This window comes from Centroberyx affinis, unplaced genomic scaffold (assembly GCF_046629955.1).
Source record: "Centroberyx affinis isolate AG114_WGS23_722 - 3 ecotype Tasmania unplaced genomic scaffold, CSIRO-AGI_Caff_v1 ptg003732l_1, whole genome shotgun sequence".
NCBI classification, from domain to species: Eukaryota; Metazoa; Chordata; class Actinopteri; order Beryciformes; family Berycidae; genus Centroberyx; species Centroberyx affinis.
In genome coordinates this window covers 62,501-83,730 of record NW_027281611.1, presented here as the reverse complement: position 1 = coordinate 83,730, position 21,230 = coordinate 62,501, and the positions used below count along the sequence as shown (strand labels likewise).

Below are 21,230 nucleotides of genomic sequence, written 5' to 3'. Positions count from 1 at the left end.
TCCACCTGTTATCTGTTAACTCGCCTGTTAGCTGTTAACTCACCGGTTAGCTGTTAACTTTCGCCTGTTATCTGTTAACTTTCACCTGTTAGCTGTTAACCTTCACCTGTTATCTGTTAACTTTCGCCTGTTATCTGTTAACTTTCTCCTGTTAGCTGTTCAGTTGTTGGCAGTTAGCTTCAGGTTCCTCTTCATGCTCTGTTGGGTTTGTGAACAACAGCAGCTTCAGTCTGCAGGCTGCTATTCTCTCCTCAACACAACAGCACAGCACAGGACAGTACAGCTGGCCCACCACAGCTTTCAGTAACATGGACTCAGTCTTCATCTGCTTGTTAATTGCCCTGAGTGGTAAGTCTGTTTTCTATAAAGTCTGCTTGGGCTGTCTTTTCATTCTTAATGTTCATATTTAAATTCTTGCTGTGCATGTTGGCTACATTTCAACACAGCCACAACACTTTGATGTTTTAGCTCTCTGTAACTTGGTTATAAAATGATGCAATGACTATGAGGTTAAAGTGCAGATTCTCAGCTTTAATTTAAGGGCAATTTGAGGGATTTCGGGCAGAAAATCCCTTCAAATTAAACCCGACTGTCTGCACTGTCTGACAGTATGGGATTAAAGCATCAGACAGCAGCATTGGTTCAGAACCAGAAACTGATCTGTTCCAGTCTGATGGTGTTTTGCTCAGGGGGAACAAACACAGAATGATGTAATCAGAAAACATGAAGCAGTTGGTCTGTGATGAAAGAGACAAAACATCTGATGGCTTTTATCCAGCGAGCTTCACAACAACATTAAAGTGACAATCCATGAGTTTCTTTTGTGGACACCTTTAGTGATCAGCGGTCATAACTTTGGTGTTTTGCATAATAATAAAGACACTCGATGTAGATGCTGCTCATCCTCCCTTCTCATCTTGGACTGTTTTTCATTTTGGTTTTGTCTCGCCTTCCTCTGAGAGATTCATCTGTTTTTTTTCTATTGATGCAGTTTGAGTTTCAATTTCCTTTGTCTGTTCAGTCATGGTGGCTATCGCTGCTGTTCTTCTTCTTCTGTTGAGTCCAAACAAACCGGAAACATAAAAACGCATCACTTCCTGTGCGGCAGAGGACTTTTTCCCAGGAAAGAGCGACCAGACACCGGCTGTTTAGAACAGACAGTGGAGAAGCTTCATGAACTAATATAAGCCGCTTTTCCACCGCATGGTACCGGCTCAACTCGACTCGACTCTACTCGCCTTTTTTGGTTTTCCATTGGGCAAGTACCAGGTACCAGGTACCATATTACCTGGTACCTGGTACTTTTTTTGGTAGCACCTCCGTCGAGGTTCCAAGCGAGCTGAGGAGACACCAAAAGGAGACGTGAAAACACTGCAGACTACTGATTGGTCAGAGAGAATCGTCATCATTGCGCGACACGAGACATCCTGCACAAGCCCGCCATATTTAAATAGCCAAGCTACACATTGAGGGGGTACTATCTGCAGTGGAAAACCAAGTGGTACTACCAAAAGCGAGTAGAGTCGAGTCGAGGCGAGTTGAGCCGGTACCATGCGGTGGAAAAGCGACTGTAGGCTGGTTCACTGTTGAGTTAGAGAGAGAGAGAGGAGCAGGACAGGCAGAGTACATTAATACAGACGTTCAGAGTGTGTGTCCCAGTGGGAATGGAACCTGCACCCTGTCAGTGTCGGTGCCTTGCTCTGCCTCGCTCCATCTGTATTGTTGCTGTGTTGTTGTTGAGGTTTCAGGTGGGAGCGTCACGCCGCCGCGATGCCGGCAGAGACGGTCCGGGTGCGAGCGGGAGGCGACGCCACCCTGACCTGCCCCCTGCCGGCCGGCGGGGCCAGCACGCTGAGCTGGTACCAGCAGGCGGCGGGGCGGAGTCCCCGGCTCGTCCTGAACTACCGGTCGACCCGCGGCCCCACCGTGACCTACGGCTCCGGATTCAGCCCCGGCAAGTTCAGCGCCGGGGCGGACGGGTCGCTGCTGCTCCGCGGCTCCGAGGAGAGCGACTCTGCGGTTTATTACTGCGGAGTCAGCCAGTTCAGAGACCCCAAAAAAGAGGCTGCCAGACAGGCCACCGGAGAGACCACCATAGAGACCACCAGAGAGACCGCCAGCAAGAACACACCTGAGAAGAACCCTGCTGTAAAGAAATGAAATGGCATCTTGAGAGCATCTTGCTTCCTTCATGCAATATTCCACTTAATTTTAACATGGGGGTTATTCAGCACTTAACCGGCATGAAAACCAGAATATAAACTGCTCACCAAGATCAGATGCAGCTGGACGAGTTCGTAGAGTTTGAATGAGCCACGAAAATAGACTGAAAACTGACATTTAACAAGTTTGTGAACAGATTCAATAACAGATCCTGCTTTTAAAACAAAGAAACAGTAATTGGTCGGTCATCATTTTGTATTTCTATTCTTGGTTTACACTAAAATTATTATTTTAAAATAAAAGTAGATCCGGTCTCCCAAACAGGAACTATCTCTCCTAAATGGTATCCCTCCGCTGTGTTCTCTTCTATCAATAAAAAAGCTGTTTGGTGAGATTCTGTTCTGAAGCGTCGGACCAACAGTCAGCTGGAAATCACAGCAGCAGGATCTGATGCTGGATCTGTTCACCAACGTGTTCAATGTCAGTTTCCATTCAAATGAATGGGAAGAAAAAATCTAAACGCTACAAACTGGTCCAGCTTCATCTGATCCTGGTGAGGAGATTATATTCTGCTTTTCAGATAAATAACCTCCATGTTAAAACTAAGTGGAATATTTTAATGCTTTAATGTGATGTATTTTCCGTTGTCGCAGGGAGGGATCATTCAAAAGTGTAAACCAATGGGAGATCACTGAGGGAGAGAGAGGCAGCATGATTTGATGGGAGGGGCGGAGGGGCGGGACTGTTCAACAATCTGTGTTGTTTTGATGTTTTGTTGGTTGGAATTTATATTTACTCCTCCTGGTGCAGCATGATGTCACCGTTAAAGACACACTGTTTTCCAGGAAGTAAATGAGGAATGAGATTTTGATGTAAAAATACAAGAAAACATTTATTTTTTTTGTCTTTTTTTTCAAATAGTTGCATGGTATGATAGAATGAGCTGAAAAAGCAGAAAAGACATTTTTCATTTCAGTGTTCTTTAAAGAGTTGCTAACCCTGAAATAATTGAATCAGTCTGGGCCTCAGTGGAGAGTGTTTCTGGAGGAAACACTGAATACTTGGAATTGTTCAATATAAAAAAAGTCAAATTTAAAGGTCCCATATTGTGGAAAACGGGATTTCCCTCGCCTCTAAATGAGCCGTTTGGACTTCTGTAACTTTGTGGCGTCACAAAGGTTCGCTCATTATCATTTTTGTAAGAAATAATAGACTAACAAAGTGTTTTTTTCAAAGCGGTTGAGCGGTTGTCATTGTTTATTACCGGAGAGTTTTCCCTACCTGTAGCCGCCGGGCCGCGGCGTCTCACATTTCACTCTCAAAACGGTTAGCCAATCGGGAACAGAGAGGTCCTTAATATTAATGAGCCTTAAAAATACGGCGACAGAAACAGCCTGTTCTTGGTAAGGCTCAGAGAGATGCTGGAAAATGAACGTGGAGAAATGGATTGAGAGTGTTTTTGGTTCATGACACCACACACACAGCTTTGAATGGAGACACAAAATAAAACTCTGGACAGTGGAGAATATGTCTACATATTCATAAACACATATTGAATATCAGGACAAAGTATCGGCTATCGGCAGCTTCAATCCAAAAGTATCAGAATCAGTATCAGTATTGATTTTGGTATCGGTGTCAGTATCAGCCTTCAGTCTGCCATATCATGTATTCCTTTTGTTTTGTTTTCCTCATTTTCTCCTAAAATGTTACATATTGCATAGATATGGATATTTTTAGAATGTTTCACTCACTTCACACTTCATTCAACACTTTCATATTTTTGGTATATTTTCATGTTGTAATTTTTTTTTTTTAATTCATTTTCTTTGTCTCAGTATGTTCTCCTGCTGTTCCTGCATGCGTGCTGTAACCCGTTTCTTTTTTAAATACTTTTCATTCATATCTGAATAAACACACGGTGGTGGATATTGTTGTGTTGCTGTGGTTCCTGCTTCGATCCCCCAGCAGCCCTCTGTCCTGCTGAAGTGCCGCTGAGCAAGGCAGGGAGACAGAGCTGAACTGAAGCGTGTGCAGCAGCAGGCCTGGGAGTCTCTGGAGGTTTCAGCCTGTTTCCATTCAGGGGGAAAAACATCTGCGGCTCCTTGTGCGATATTTCATATTTCATAAAGCCAGATGATTACATCCTTGTTATGGCTGCATTCAGTAATATTCCATATTCAGTTTAAATTTCATCCCAGCAATCATTTTGTAAAAGAAGTGTCAAATTTTACAACACAGTCAACATCTAATTTGGGACCAGAACTTTAATCTTTATCTTTGCCACTGATAAACTCATAAATACAGATGAATTACCTCCTTGTTACTGTTTTGTGAGTAAAGTTTTGAACCTCACATCAACCTCACACAAATTCAAACACATTTAGCATTTAATTTTGGATGTAAACTTGTTGTCTGAACTCTTTCTCCCCTCAGAAAGCGGAGAGAGCATCTGCTGCAGGGGAAACACAGAACCAACCGTCCTTTCCTGTTGTTTTTCCTGTTTTTCTTTCCTCCGCCAACCGACCAGCAGTTCTGCCAACCGTCCTCTCTCTCTCTCTCTCCTTCTCTCTCTCCTCCTCCTCTCTCTCCTCTGGGAACATGTTGTCGTTCTGCTCGGATGATTTTCATATTTCTGTAGAAACTCTCGGGCTGCGGACTGGACAGAAGAGGCCGGACGCTCCCGTGCATCGCGGCGTTGCAGAGACGTTTCTCCGGGTCCGGACTGCGCTGAGCGGGAAGAGAGCGAGCAGGACGGGACGGTGATGGAAGCAGGACTGGCCTTCATCCTCCTGCCGCTGCTGCTGCTGGGGTGAGAGACTCAAACTGATGGAAGGGAAATGGAAATGATCGAATGGATTAGTTGCTGTTTGTGTTTAAAGCTGTAAAATACCTGGGGAACACACAACCTTTAATTTAAATACTTACTAGCATCAGAGCAATGTGGCTTGGCAGAATAATTTTTGTTATTATTATTATTAGTAGTAGTAATATTAGTAGTTGTAGTACTATCATTCTTCTTCTTCTTGATTAAAATGAAAGATTTATTGAAGATTTACGTTCTTCTTTTATTACAGTGTTGTGTTCCTACTGTTTTATACGAGCATTTTCTGTTTGTTGTGATTTTAGAACAGCTGAGAATTTTTAATCACGATGGAGGCAAATTTAACACTGTTACTGTTAGTGAAAGAACACTGAATGAGTACAGACTGATATGTGTAGTATACTGTGTGTCATCTATGTACCGTTCTGCTGAGCTCAGCGTGTTCTGTGTTGGTAGAACCTGTATGTTCTGTGTTGGTAGAACCTGTATGTTCTGTGTTGGTAGAACCTGTATGTTCTGTGCTGGTAGAACCTGTATGTTCTGTGTTGGTAGAACCTGTATGTTCTGTGTTGGTAGAACCTGTATGTTCTGTGTTGGTAGAACCTGTATGTTCTGTGTTCTCGTCCTGCAGGTGTTCTGTGGCCCCGCCGGTCGGCAGACAGTTTGGGTCGGGGATGGTTTTCAGCGGAGGAACACAGCTGTTTGTAGAGGGTGAGGAAGACTGGGACACTTCACTTTATATAATGTCCTTATTCCACTGTATTAACCTGAGGAAGAGTCTTGTAAGGACACAGTATTACTGTGTAGGTACTTGATGGAAATCTCCGTAATACATGATGCACTTACAACACTGTTCAGCTGAAGCCACTGTTGAGTAAGCAAATGTTGAGTTACACTGCTGTAAGCATGTAAGTATAAAGGTCAGAGGTCATATTCCAGACCACATGTTAGAGAGAAGAGCTGGGAAAAGCAGAGTAAGAGCTAAGCAGACAGAAAGTATTTTTCATCCCATCTTATTTTGGTGACTTGTTTTGTCATCAAGTGACTGGAAATGAGTTCAGTCCAGGTTCAACTGAAATGTTACTTTTGTTACACTGAGTTTGTATTGCTGGCAGACAGACAGACAGACAGACAGACAGACAGACAGAGAGACAGACAGACAGGTAGACAGACAGAGAGACAGACAGACAGACAGACAGACAGACAGACAGACAGAGAGACAGACAGACAGATGACAGACAGTAGACAGACAGACAGACAGACAGAGAGACAGACAGACAGACCGACAGACAGAAAGACAGACGACAGACAGACAGAAAGACAGAAAGACAGACGACAGACAGACAGACCGACAGACAGACAGACAGACAGACAGACAGAGAGACAGACAGATGGAGCGGGGTGAAAACAAAAGCCTTCGTTCAGCTCCGTTGGTGGAGGTAAAAATGTCAAAACAATGCGTTGCTCCTGCTGTGATGTGGCGTTCAGGGTTCAGGGTCCCGTGTCGTTCTGTGCGCAGGTTCGAGTCCCTCCAGCCCGTCGGTGCAGCTCCTGTCGTCCGTCCCGGCCGGTCAGGAGGCTCCGCCCCTCCTGCTGTGCCTCCTCAGCGGTTTGGGCTCGGCGCCCCCGGACGTGGTTTGGTGGATCAACGACACGGCGGTGAGGCCGGCGGAGGCCCGGGCGCTGTGGGCGGGGCTTCGGCCCGGGGGGGCCTACGCCGCCGTCGCCATCTGGGAGCTTCCCGCTGCGGACCGCGGCGCCACCTACTGGTGCGGGACGGTCCAGCAGGGCCGAGTCCACAGACAGAAGACTGACTCTCTCTGCTGGGGCGGCTGACCCCCCCCCCCCCCACCTTCTGACTCATATCCGTTCAGATTCACCTCCAGATTCAGGACAGGGAGGCTGGCTTGTGACTCACAGCTCGTCGGTTCAATTCCCCGCACCGGCTGAGAAAACATGGTGTGGAGCGTGAAGGAGTGAGACTGAGACTGAGACTGAGACTGAGACTGAGACTGAGACTGAGACTGAGACTGAGACTGTGCTGGTCTGCTCCCACTGTGACTGCTGAACTGAGTGATGTGAAGCAGCTGGCAGGTTGGAGCCAATTCATTAATGAAATCAGTCGGAATTTGAAAAAACCGACAGGAAACAGAATTGGAACTGAATTGGAATTTCAGGAAGTTGAATTTAATTCTGTGAAATTCCATGTTTTTTTGTTTTTTCTTACCACATATCTGAGATTCCTCATAGTCTTTTATATTATCAATACTGAATATCATAAAGTGTTAAAGGAACCTTTCAGCTGGTGTTTGATGCAGAACATGTTAATCCATACATTATGACTGAATGTGTTTGATTTGTTGAACTGTCTTTTATTTGATTCATAATGTTTGATTTATAATGTTTAGAGTTGAGACAAACTCTTTTAGAAGCAGTGGTGGAAAGTAACTAAGTACATTTACTCAAGTACTGTACTTAAGTACAATTTTGAGGTACTTGTACTTTACTTGAGTATTTCCATTTTATGCTACTTTGTACTTATACTCCACTATATTTTAGAGGGAAATATTGTACTTTTTACTCCATTACATGTATTTCACAGCTATAGTTACTAGTTACTTTTCAGATCAATATTTTATATTTAAAACATTTGATCATCTTTATAAAATAACTATAAAATAGCATTGTTATAGATTAGCCTACCCAAAAGTATAGCTAAATTGTTAAGATTAGCTTCACATTGACAACTTTAAAATGCTGCTTACATGTACATGTATGTCAATAAATCAGTATTAATATTCCAATAATTTATGAAAAATATAACTCTCTAAATGGGGACAGTTTGCATAATGAGTTTGTTTACTTTGATACTCTAAGTACATTTTGCTGTCAATACTTATGTACTTTTACTTAAGTAAGATTTTGAATTCAGGACTTTTACTTGTAATGGAGTATCTTTACATTGTTGTATTGCTACTTTTACTTAAATAAAAGATCTCAGTACTTCTTCCACCACTGCTTAGAAGTGGAATTTAATGGAATTTAATGGAATTCAGTTCTGTTCAATTTACATTCTATTTCCTCACAGATGGGAGACTTTCACACTCACACTCACACTGGAGTTCACCATGCATTCTCACTTCCAACCCAAACAAACACAAGATGTTCACCCTGTGATATTATGGTACAATAAATATTCATATAAAACAGCTTTGGCAACAGAAAGATATTCAGGTCTCGACTCATTCTGGCGCTACAGTCCAGCAGCATCTATCAGCAGAGCGTCTGCTGGGCGACTTCAAGGAGAGAAAGAAACACAAACACTGAGTGTGATTTCTATCAACTATCCTTTACTGTACATGTGAAGTGACTCGTGCTGCAGAGAGGCGGAGGTGTGGAGAGCAGAGGGTGAAGCTCTTCACCTCCGCCGGCTCTCTGCACTGCTGCAGCACACAAACCGTCTCTTCCTTCGCTGAATGCCATTATTCTGATATGATGAAACATAAATAAAATAATATAAGTACGCATGCAACAATAGATTCCCCCCTTCTTAAATGTGACTGTTACACTGTCAGCATATGTCATCTATAATATGTTGTCCTGAAAAATAAAAAAGGTACAAGTTTACTCAACCAAACACAAAACAAACACCGTTTACAGCCGGTTAACCCCCAAAATATTCCTCATAGACTGTGATAAATAGAAGCAAAATATTCATATTTTTACACAATTTTATAGATGTAAATCAAATATATACATGCTTTAACATGACAGCAAGTTATCCAATGTATACTATTTGGCAAGAAGTTACTGTGAGAAGGTTAATGTTGCGTACGCCTGTAACAGATAAAGTTGATAGAAGACATGCAAAACTGACATTTCACCAATTATTCAAGTTCCTAAGAGAAAAGCCCTTTGGCGGCGGATGTGTTCCTCTACTCTAGCTCCACACCGAGCCCAGGATCTCTGTCTGACTGAGGGATTTCATTTTGTTTGGTCTCGTCTCATGGAGCGGCCTCGGGTTAGTCTGTGACAGATTTTTTCTTTAGAGAATGTTCTAGGACATTTTTTTGGAAGCCCCTGTACAAAAAAGAGGTAGAGAGTGTGGTTTCAGATCAGATGAAAGGGTTTGATTTTTTTTTTTTTTTTTTTTTCCTCCAAGAAAGGTCAAAGCTCAATTTGGGATTCGGGTCTGACAACAGAACGTTTTGTGGTTTTTTCTCTGGTCTTTTCTACATAAAGAGGACTGGCTGGCTGGAACAGTGAAGAATTCTGCAATCTATCTCAAATAAAACTATTTACAGTGCAAACGTTAGATCATCATTGCTGTTAGTGTAAACGTTGTACGACACGTCTTTACTAGAAGCTCACAAACACGACGTACTACTCACCTGAAAGCTAGACTACGCAAGGACAGGATCTGATCTACTCATGTATTTGCATAATAAAAGTCAGTGGGTTTCAACAGTAAAGAGTAGAAAGGATAAAAAAAATCTGAAAGCAGATTGTCTTTTTTCCAGTCGGCTGTAAACCAAACGGAGCGTCGTGTCGGACTCGCCTCGCTGCAGTCTCATGAAAGCAACAGTGAGATTCAGTCAGGAGGAAGATCCATTAGAGTCTCCAAGCTCAAACCAAAAAAAAAAAAAAACATAAATCAAAGAAATATTAAGGGAGGCAAAAGAAGAAGAAGCAGACGTCAGTTTTATCCAGACAGACAGGAAGCTGCTCTCTCTCTTCAGTCACCGAAATACAATAAAATACAATCAGGTGGAAGCCGGCGGGTCGACTGTCTCAGAATCCATGTTGTGTACCGGAAAAGAAGAAAGCAGAGAGGAATGAAGCTGTTCTTTCTTCTCTCTGTAACTCCCAGACTCACCATGTAAACCAGGAGGAGCTCAAAGACCTTCAATGTTCAGAAGATAACCCACTCTGTAGTAAAAAAAACTGTCCCACCGTCCGGTCTGCGTCTGTTAACCCTCAGCATGAAGCCGTTAGTACACCGGCTGAGCTGGTACAGAACTGAGTTGTGTTTCTCATCACAAAATGTTAAACTTCATCTCCGGGTGTTGCCGATACTTTTGGTTCAGGTCCAGTTCGGTCCAAACAAACTTCAGATGTTTTGATCAGGAAATCTGCAGCAGAAGCCGAGTCTCGACACGTTTCGCTCTCCGGTTCCTGGAAACAGAGCCGAGCGGCGCCTCTCTGCTTCCCGCTCCGAGGGCGATCACTGGCAGTGGGCGGTCTTACCGCCGGGCTCCGCCCCCACCGGGAAGCCGTTGCTGAGGCTCTTGGGACTGGGAGGCGCGGCTAACACGGGGGAGGCCCCGGCCCTGGAGGCGGGCTCTACGGACGAGCGGCTCTTCTGCGGCCGGGATTGGACCAGCGAGGGTTTGGGGACGACGGACGGCTGCCGCGGCCCGTCGGCTTTGAGCGGAGGCCTGGTGGGGGCGGGGCCAGCGGGCGGAGCGTCGCAGGTCGGGGGTTTGGGGCTGCGGGGAGGGGAGGGGCCGAGGGTACGCCGGTCCGGACGCTCCGATTCGTCCCCCTGGGCCGGGGGCGGGTCCTCCTCGGCCGAGGGGGCGTGGCCTGCGGGCTCGGGGGGCGGGTCCTGCTGCATGCTGCTCTGCCTGGACCCTCCTGAGCCCGGCATCTCACAGCTGTCGGTGCGACGCCTCGAGCTCTCGTGCATCCGGCTGGTGGCAACTACAGCCTTCATGGCAGCCTGAGGGGGGGGGCAGAGACACACACACACACACACACACACACATTAACACTCTCTCTCATCCAATGGAAGAGAGCAGGAAGTGACAAAAGCCAACAACGACATCATTTCCGCTGTCTGTCAGAAAACTCCACGGTGTTCGGAGCAGCGTCCGCTCTCACAAAATCTACAAGGTTATTATGGTAAATTTATTATGGGGCCGTCAGTTCATGCACTGGAAAACAAACTTGATACTGTTTGTCCCGTCTGTCGCTCTGGGGGCGGAGCCTGTGCTGAGAACGACGCCACGCTAAATAGTAGAGGAACAAATCTCCAACAAAGGCTTTAGTTTTTGAGATACCCCTACCCGAGGTAGAATTCAGCACAACCATGTTTTTTCATAACTTTAATATGTCTAGTTTTTGAAATGGATGGTTGTATAAAAATATTTTACTGCAAAATTAGTTTATTTGGGCTGATGTTTGGATCCTCCCCAAAACCAAAAATAGTGAATATTTAGGCTTCTCCAAAAGGGACAGCGTCGGCCTTATCACATGTTATTTCTGGAAATAATTATCAGAATGTCACCAAATTTGGACTGGATGTTCACAGGCAGTTATTGCATACCATAAAGCAAAGATTTCATCAATATCTTTGTCCATCTTTGAAATGTATATACTTAAACACACATGAATTATAAGCGGAAATTGAATAGGAAATTAAAAATCCAAAAGGTATATATACCGTATTTCCTCTAATATTGGCCCGGGCCTTTATTTACCTCAACTGCAAAGGGGACCAGGCCTTTATTGGAAGCAGGCTTATATTAGAGACAGGCCTTTATTTCTAATTCCCTCTGTTTGATGAGTATATTTGCTCATATTTTAGTATGAAGCCTCCTTGTTTTCTGATCTGCTTCTGTTGGAGTTCGTTAAGTAGCCGTTTTTTTGTTACTGCAATGCATTACGATAATTACGGTAATCGACGGCGGCATGGTCCACAGACTTCCGCCAGGAGTTTACCGGTGTCCACCGTTGTTTTTAGCTGCGACCAGCAGCTCTACAGCTCGCTCTGTCGGTCGGTCGGTCGGTCGGTCGGTCGGTCGGTCGGTCCACAAAAATTTCTACATTCACGCTTGTTTCCTTTGTTTTTTTCCCCGGCCTGTATTTGGAGCCGGCCTTTATTTGTTCGTGTCGACCACAGCCCCGGCCATTATCGGAGGCTTTTAATTGACTACCGGCCACTATTAGAGGAAATACGGTATATATGTCTGTCATTATTAAAGTAAGGAGACCAATCACCAAAAAATGTCATTTATATGTACCAAAGACTGTTATCTTATCATAAAAGTAGTTTGACTATTCACTTCACCCTCTGATCATCATCAACCAAACTGAAACTAGACATATTAAAGTTATGAAAAAACATGGTTGTGCTTTGTTCTAGCTCGGGTAGGGGTATCTCAACTTTTAGGGGCCTTAGTTCCTCTACAGTTGGAGTATTCCTCAGTCGGCGCTCCTCACCTTGAGTTTGCGCCGAGCGTTGAACTCCTGCAGTTTCCTCTGGGTGGTGTCCATGTGGGAGAAGCGGGCGGCCTTGCCCAGCACCCAGGGGTGCTGCAGGGCCTCCTGCACACTGAGGCGCTTGTGAGGATCCAAGACAATCAGCTTACTGACCTGGAGACAGAGGAGCAGCACTGAGTTCAGGCTGTGTGTCCAGGAGCCTTTACATCTTTATATCTATATCTTTATATCTCTATATAGCGCTCAATTTGTTTTCTGATGATTTCTAATGGAAAAGTTCAGACAGTGCTGACAGCTAGGGCTGAACAATTAATCGAAATTTTATCGAAATCACAACATGGCCTACTGCACTTTTCAAATCTCAGGAGGCGCAATATTTGTTAAAGGCGAAATGTGTCAAAATACCATTTTAAATGAAATATTGTTCTACACATCATATTCTACAGACTTAAGAAAACATCTTTGTTTGGTACAGATCCCCGCAAAAATCACACCGTAATCATTTTAATACGTTTTTCAATGAAAATGAGAATAATGATGTAAAAATGATCATTCCCTCTAATATCGCGAATCATATCGCAATTGCAATATCAGTCAAAATAATCGCAATTAGATATTTTTTCAAAATTGTTCAGCCCTACTGACAGCTGAGAGCAGAGAACAGGATAAGGAAAATATTTCAACCGTTAGCAAAGGATTTCTTATGTTTCCACTTTTCTTGCGTCGGTCTCTTTTGCAGTACGGAGTTGAAACAAAAAGATAAACTGCAACACAACAAACTGTTCTAGAAGCTGTAAAGCATCAGGGATAAACATGGAATATGTAACTCATTATACTTCATTACTCATTATATCTTGCAGTTATTTATCAGTGAGGTATTCTCACTCTGCATTCACGTGCTGTCAGATATATCAGAACAAATTCACTCGAAGGCCATTTAAAGTTGGATGATGAAGTTGGAGAAAATTTTGCCACTCGATTTATTTTCCAAGTCTTGACGCAACGATAATAATAATAATAAACTTTATTTATGCAGCACTTTTCAAAACAAAGTTACAAAGTGCTTTACATGGTCGCACCATGATAACCTTTAACCTTCTCAACATCGAGGAAAAATCAAGTTTATGTCAGTCAATAAGAAAACACTTCTAACTAGCATGCAGTTAGCAGACTAATCATCATAACTAACATTTATTTAAAGAGTAACTAAAGCCCACACCCAAACCTGTGGTGAAGCCTGACACCTAATGGTAGGATACTGCACTGGCTATCTGCTATTGGCTGATCTTTGGTGCCAGGTGATGTCACCTTCTATAGAGTGGACATCACCTGTCAAAGACCAGACAAGTTTAGGGTTTAGTTACTCTTTAAATGAAGTTTGTTAATTTAGCTTGTTCAGCTGCAAGGCGGCCATGTTGTTTATCTTGTTTGTCTTCCAGGTTTGATTTTCTGACAGAATAGCAGGTGAAAGCGTCCCTCCGTCCTTCTCTCATTGGGTCAAAGATGTTATGTATTTCTTAAAGCTAGAAAAAATTAAATACACACTCAAAGGCGCCTCTCAAACCTTTGTTAAGATACGGAGGCCCTTTCTGGATTTTTAGGACTCTCTACAGGAACCCCTTGATAAAGAGTTGGAACCCATAAATGTCCTGTTACAGGAGTGAGCATTCCCCCCCTCTCCTCCCCCTTTTCTATCTCCTTTTTTTTTCTTTCTTTCCCTTCTTCCTTCTGTTTGAGTAATTTATACAATTATTTGATTATCTTAGTACAATTTTCCACCCTTTGCCTAAATGTACTCTGGAACCTGTAATCCTATGAGTGGGTGAGTGGCTGGGTGGTAGGGTGGTACTTCAATTTGTCAACATATTTGATGAATAGTGCTTCTTTGTATTTGGGGGATGAGTAGGTGAACTGAAGTCAAATATACATGTTTTGTATCTTCTACTCCAGTGGTTCTCAACGTGGGGTCCGGGGACCACCAGGGGTCCTTTAGAGGGTTCCAGGGGGTCCCCAGCAAATTGATGAATTGTTAAACTTCACATTATTTCATTTACAAGAAGTTAGAACACAATTAGAGAATGTAGAAGAATGAATGTTTTGATCATAGTTTCTCTGTTATCTCTCTACCTACAATACAGAGAGTCATGGGATTCTGGACAAAATCATATCTAACAATAAAGATATTCTCAGATTTGGGTCAGAGAGACAAAATCCCATCAAATGGGGGTCCGTGGCCCTAATGTGGACTAAATTAGGGGTCCTTGATGTGAAAAAGGTTGAGAATCACTGTGGGATAAAAACTTGGAAAATCAATAAAAATATTTACAAAAAAAAAAAAAAAAAGAATAGCAGGTGAAAGCCGAGCTGGAAGTCCTGCAGGAACTCACCAGGTCCTTGGCGTTGAGGGAGACTTCGTCCCACCAGGGAGACACAAACTCATAGTCGCAGTTGAGGATGCGGCTGTACATGTACTGATCCCCCCTCGGATCAAAGAACGGCTCGAACCCACAGAGCCTGGGAAACAGGATGCACTCTCACTCTCAGCGTTATCAGATAGGAAGAAGCTGATAGATCCCTCATTTCCTCATGTACGGATTTCACATCTAATCAGTCAATCTACTAAACCCTGAGCTACGGCAAAGTCCCTGCACCAAATATTATTTAGCACCAAAGCTTCCAAACCTTTTGATAATCCACTAATTTTCTGACTGACTGACTAGATATTATTATTTTGTCAGCGTGATAAATTATTAGTCGCAGGTCACCAAACTATCAGCTCAGAGGAACTTTGGTCCTGATGCTGCCTGAGGTAATTTTTTTTTTTAGATTTAACTTCCAAATACATTTCTAGCCACCACTTAGGCTACAGGATGGAGACTGACACACCTTAACAAACCCAACTGACGCCTGAGGAAAACAGGATGCGGTGTTTCTCATTATTTCATTATCACTCTTAATGGCTGTCAACAGATGGGAGGAAGCCTTTAAACCCACAACATCTAGATGTGAAATCCATACTTGAAGAAATGAGGCATTTACGAGTGAATCAGCTAAGTGTATGAGTGTGTGTGTGTGTGTGTGTGTGTGTGTATGTGTGTGGAGGCTAACACTGGGTGGGAAGTGTTAATGGACTCACAGGATGTAGAGGATGACGCCCACCGACCACATGTCCACCTCAGGACCGTAGGCATTTCCCCGCAGGATCTCTGGAGCTGCAGGGAGAGCAGGCAGATGGCTCAGAGAAGCTCCAACTGCTTCAGTGTCATGTGAAATCCCATAGAGCAGTGGAAGGCTAGAGACTGCCTGGTACTACATCACAACAACACAGGTACTGAAAGAATTATGTTAGCTACTAGCCTACACCATCTACTACAGCTACTACACCATCTACTACTGCTACTACACCATCTACTACTGCTACTACACCATCTACTACTGCTACTACACCATCTACTACTGCTACTACACCATCTACTACAGCTACTACACCATCTACTACTGCTACTACACCATCTACTACAGCTACTACACCATATACTACAGCTACTACACCATCTACTACAGCTACTACACCATCTACTACTGCTACTACACCATCTACTACAGCTACTACACCATCTACTACTGCTACTACACCATCTACTACAGCTACTACACCATCTACTACTGCTACTACACCATCTACTACAGCTACTACACCATATAATACAGCTACTACACCATCTACTACAGCTACTACACCATCTACTACTGCTACTACACCATCTACTACAGCTACTACACCATCTACTACAGCTACTACACCATATACTACAGCTACTACAGCTACTACACCATCTACTACAGCTACTACACCATATACTACAGCTACTACAGCTACTACACCATCTACTACAGCTACTACACCATCTACTACAGCTACTACACCATATACTACAGCTACTACACCATCTACTACAGCTACTACACCATATACTACAGCTACTACAGCTACTACACCATATACTACAGCTACTACAGCTACTACACCATATACTACAGCTACTACACCATCTACTACAGCTACTACAGCTACTACACCATCTACTACAGCTACTACTACACCATCTACTACAGCTACTACACCATATACTACTGCTAGTACAGCTACTACACCATCTACTACTGCTACTACACATCTACTACTGCTACTACACATCTACTACTGCTACTACACCATATACTACAGCTAGTACACCATATGCTACTGCTATTAAAGCTACTACACCATCTACTACAGCTAGTACACCATATACTACTGTTAGTAAAGCTACTACACCATCTACTATTTCTACTACACCATCTACTACTGCTAGTATTTCATCTACTACTGCTAGTATATCATCTACTACTGCTAGTACAGCTACTACATCATCTACTACTGCTAGTATATCATCTACTACTGCTAGTGCAGCTACTACACCATCTACTACTGCTAGTACACCATCAACTGGTGCTAGTACATCATCTACTACAGCTACTACACCATTGATTACAGCTAGTACACCATCTACTACTGCTAGTACAGCTACTACACCATCTACTACTGCTAGTACAGCAACTACACCATCTGCTACAACTAGTACGCCATCTACTGCTATTAGTACAGCTACTACACCATCTACTACTGCTAGTACACTGTCTAGTACTGCAAATGCAGCTACTACACCATCTGCTACTTCAAGTACACCATCTACTAGTGCTAGTACAACTACTATCCCATCTACTACTGCTAGTACAGCTACTATACCAGCTCCTACTGCTAGTACAGCTACTATACCATGGACTACTACTTGTACAGCTACTATACCATCTAGCCCAGCTGCTAAATGTCCAGCCACTCACCACAGTATCCTGGAGTGCCACAGACAGTCTTCATTGTGACTTGATCATCAATAATTTTGGACAGGCCAAAGTCAGCTGGTAAGAGAGGAGAATGGTTCTTCATTAGAACAGTATTTGATTGGAAAAAAACAGTCTCACTTTTCATGTTTAATGTAAATATTCAACTTCTGAGGTGACAATATACATATACACTGAAGTGACAGAAAGGAGAAAAGTGAAAGTGGAAGGTCTGTCCTGCAGGAATACTACTGCAGTTTCCTATCTGCATTTAAAGGAGAACATGGGAGTGAAGGTGTAGAAGGTCTGCAGCGGAGGTGAAGAGTGTCTGAATTAAAGGAAAGTGTTAGTCGCTCGTAGGAGAATCAAGGCTGTATGTTTGCTACTTCTATCTGCAATTGCTTACAATGCAGATTTGAAGGTCGGGACTCATTTGTGTATAACTGTTACCGCCATGTGTATGTTTGACAAGGTGAGAGCTAACATCGCACATCTGCACATATTTCTGTAAATATGCTAACTCCATCTGTACTTATGATGATGACAGTGTGAATATTTGCACATCTGGACACACTACTGTTTATTTCCTCGTGTGGATCATTAAAATTTCATCTTATCTCTCACTTGTTCTCCCAATTTTTTTCCCCATGACTTCCTTAACTAAGTCAGAGCATCGCTATGATCTAAAGATGTTCTTTCTTCTTGGCTTGTTAATGTTCTTTTTCAGTCCACTTTCCACCTCCATCTAATGCGATGCATGTGTGAAACAAGTTGGAAAATACATTATGTTCCCAAAATCAAGAGACCCATTTGTGAAATTCTCTGATATTCCCTGACTCCCCCAGATAAAATCAAATCCCCTGACTTCCCCTGCCTTAAATACAAGCTCTGAAAATCCCATGATATTCCAGGAATTCCGTGACCAATGGGAACCCCTGTTATTCTTATCCATACCCTGCTCTCTGTTGCTATGACAACCCAGTTTCCCCACGAGGATCAATAAAGTTTCATCTAGTTCTAATCTAAGCTACAAACGTGTCGGTGGAGTAAAGGGAGGAGGCAGTCGGTGGGTTCTTACCTATTTTCAGCGGAGCGTCCAGCGACAGGTCGGCGTACAGCAGGTTCTCTGGTTTCAGGTCGCGGTGCACAACTCCGTTCTCATGTAAATACTGGAACACACACACACACACACACACACACACACCGAAATGTTATAAAAACACCCAGTTACAAGTTACAAGACTGTTCTAAAGCTGCTGTAGTCCAGATTCTCCTGTAAAGCTGCAGCGTCTTCTCAGCCTGAACCAGGCAGTGATGCTGCAGCAGGGCAGAGCGTCTCGAAATTCCAGACTTTTTCCAGACCTTGATTTGTTTTGAAGATTTTTGTCTGGTGTTCAATATGATTTACGCAGATAGACATCTTTCCCCTGCTAACTAGGTCATATCACTGTATAGATGAAGATTGTTCTTCACAGCGACAAATCTCAGAATATGTGAGATGATTGGCAGGGTTCCTACACGGTTTCCATTTTAAAATTCCATATTTTTCCCAGACCCTATGTTCTTGACCGGATTTGATTTTGGTGGGTATTTGATATAATGCATGCTGACAGCGGCTGGGTAATAAGAGCGTCCCTCTATCTGAACATTATTCTTCACATCAACAAAAACTGTGGACTCAAAGTGGCTCTACAGCAACATAAAAGCTAGAATTATGTGTGTATCGGACCTGAACCGCAACATTTTCCATACTTTTCCAGACATTTTTTCAAATTCCCAAACTATTCAAGACCTGGAAATGATCAAATTCATTTTTAATACTTTTCCAGATTTTCCAGACCTGCGTAGGAACCCTGAATTCTGCTGTCAGTTTGCTCACTGGTGGGAAATCTTCTCCACACAGGAAGAGACCGATCCAAACTGAAGAAGCGAATCCAGAAGAGTCTCCTGAACAGCAGCAGAGAGAGCCGGACTCACCAGCGCTAGATCTTTTCCTCTCTGGTTCCTTTGGTACAAAGCAGCACAGAACGCTTTACTACTGCTCCTTAGAGGATTTCTGGGTAATGAAGTCAAATTCTCATTCTCATTGAGGGTCTAATGTGGGGGGGGGGGCTCCTTCTGATTGGAATAAGTTACCTGTAAATATCCGTTCTCCGTCATAATTTCGCTTATTTAAAAATGTTTTGTTGTCTCATCTTAAAACAGATTGCCTATGTTTTCAGTAATGCCACCACTGTTCCTTTATTTCCTTTATTTATAGAATGATCCTTTTCTTTTTTACTGATTGTGTCTCGCCTAAGGTTGTAACTTCTTTTTTTTTTGTCTTTCTTTCTTTTGTTATTTAGTTTGTCATTTGTTTGGTTGTTTGTTTTGTCATTGTTGTGTTATATATTACTGTGTCTTGTACTGTTCTGTTCTCCATTTGTTTTGTGAGTATTTGTTTGGGACCCCCTTGAAAACGAGATGATACATCTCAAGGGGTTTATCCTGATATAATAAATTTCAATATTTGATCATGTGAGCGTCGTGGAGATTGTGATTAAGGGTATAAGAGTAAATCTGACGAGATAAAGCCTGTGAATTATCTGTCATCTGTTCTGGAAATTGAGAGGGAGAATCTGTGGCCGAAGAGGGGGTGGGTGGGGAGTGAGAAGGGGTGGGGGGGGGTTGGATTGGAACCGAGAACAAGCAGTCATGGATCCAAACTCAGAGCCGACAGATGGCCTCGTCCTCCAGCTCCCAGCATCCCCTGCTGCTCTCTGAACAGTCACTTCCAGCCCAGACCAGGTGCTTCTTCCAACCAGGATCAAGGAGAAGGGATTTTATCCTTTACAACTGAACGCACTTTAAAGGAGAATAGTGGTGTTATTTAATTGCAGCCCATTTACTTGCCTATATCTAGTTTATATTTCCCCCAAAATCATTTTACAATGCATGCTGTGTGAAATTCAATTTCTTAACATTTACTTTGTCATCGTTTTTAAAATCCAGCCTTTCCGGTGTCAAACCTAGTTTGAACTGAACTGCTGTCCCTGCTGAATAGTGGGTTTTTAATAGGGCTGAACAATTAATCAAAATTTTATCGAAATCGCAATATGGCCTACTGCAATTTTCAAATCACAGGAGGCGCAATATTTGTTAAAGGTGAAATGTGTTTCAAAATAGCATTTTAAATGAAATATTGTGGTGCTGCAGAGATGTCCTGGCCTATACATCATATTTTACAGACTTAAGAAAACATCTTTGTTTGGTACAGATCCCCGCAATAATCACACCATAATCATTTTAATACGTTTTTCAATGAAAATGAGAATAATTATGTAAAAATTATCATTCCCTCTAATATCGCAAATCATATCGCAATTGCAATATCAGTCAAAATAATCGCAATTAGATATTTTTTCTAAATCGTTCAGCCCTAGTTTTTAATAAGTGTTTTTGAGGATTATTTCCCGGAGGAGACTTCAATTTCTTCCTGTGGTGTCAGCTGACTGACAGGAAGCAGAGCGGAACGTAACACACTATTTAATTAGGTTCCACACATTCTCACGACACCGTCACTGAATCCGGTGTGCAAGAGCAGAGCTGGAGCTAAAAGATGACGACTGGGTTGAGAAACGCTGATGTAAGCCCTTGCAGGCTTTCTTAACGCAGACAGGATTATACTAAGGAACTGGAAAAATACAAACATACCTTGTTATAAGGATTGAATCGAACTCATGACGGTTACAGCCTCATACGAGTTAATGTTAGCCAAGCTGAAAGATATTGGCCCTCATTTATGAAACGAACGTATGACAGAAAACCGGGCGTTCGGTCATTTCCACGCAAAGCTCGGCATTTTTCAATTTGGACGTGAGCGGAGGCTACGATCAAATCTCACGTCAAGTCTCAACTCCTGTAGCAAGTTCTGGAGTCAGCTGGACTTGCGGTGCAGCAGAGTAAATCTGGCTGAGTCGGAGAATTGTTATTAGACCATATATTCTGACTGGCATCTAAGCATATGCAGCCACATATTCATCACTTAAAAATATGTAGCCTACGGCAAAATATTCTATTTTGTAAAGGCCTACAGCGACTATGTGTCATACAGCCTATCCCTAAGATAAATAGGTATTTTCATATTGTTTGCAATTAA

General features: G+C 42.9%; 2 protein-coding genes across 2 annotated transcripts in view; one reads left to right on the top strand and one right to left on the bottom strand.

Annotated features, from left to right (window-relative positions):
- Positions 1-1,770: 1,770 nt before the first annotated feature.
- LOC139662205 (uncharacterized) lies at positions 1,771-7,726 on the top strand. The gene is made up of 5 exons (XM_071540840.1): positions 1,771-2,148; positions 4,600-4,643; positions 4,805-4,975; positions 5,619-5,698; positions 6,507-7,726. Exons 1-5 carry the CDS (start codon positions 1,771-1,773, stop codon positions 6,821-6,823), a joined length of 990 nt encoding a protein of 329 aa, XP_071396941.1. The 3' UTR covers positions 6,824-7,726.
- Positions 7,727-8,346: 620 nt separating this feature from the next.
- LOC139662202 (calcium/calmodulin-dependent protein kinase type IV) overlaps positions 8,347-21,230 on the bottom strand; it is a 23,075-nt gene continuing 10,191 nt past the window's right edge. Inside the window, exons 6-11 of the mRNA XM_071540837.1 lie at positions 18,171-18,261; positions 17,096-17,170; positions 15,348-15,423; positions 14,599-14,725; positions 12,212-12,364; positions 8,347-10,709 (exon numbers count right to left, since the gene is read on the bottom strand). Coding sequence (XP_071396938.1) covers positions 10,212-10,709; positions 12,212-12,364; positions 14,599-14,725; positions 15,348-15,423; positions 17,096-17,170; positions 18,171-18,261 — 1,020 coding nt within the window. The 3' untranslated portion in view covers positions 8,347-10,211. The remainder of the gene's footprint in view (positions 10,710-12,211; positions 12,365-14,598; positions 14,726-15,347; positions 15,424-17,095; positions 17,171-18,170; positions 18,262-21,230) is intronic.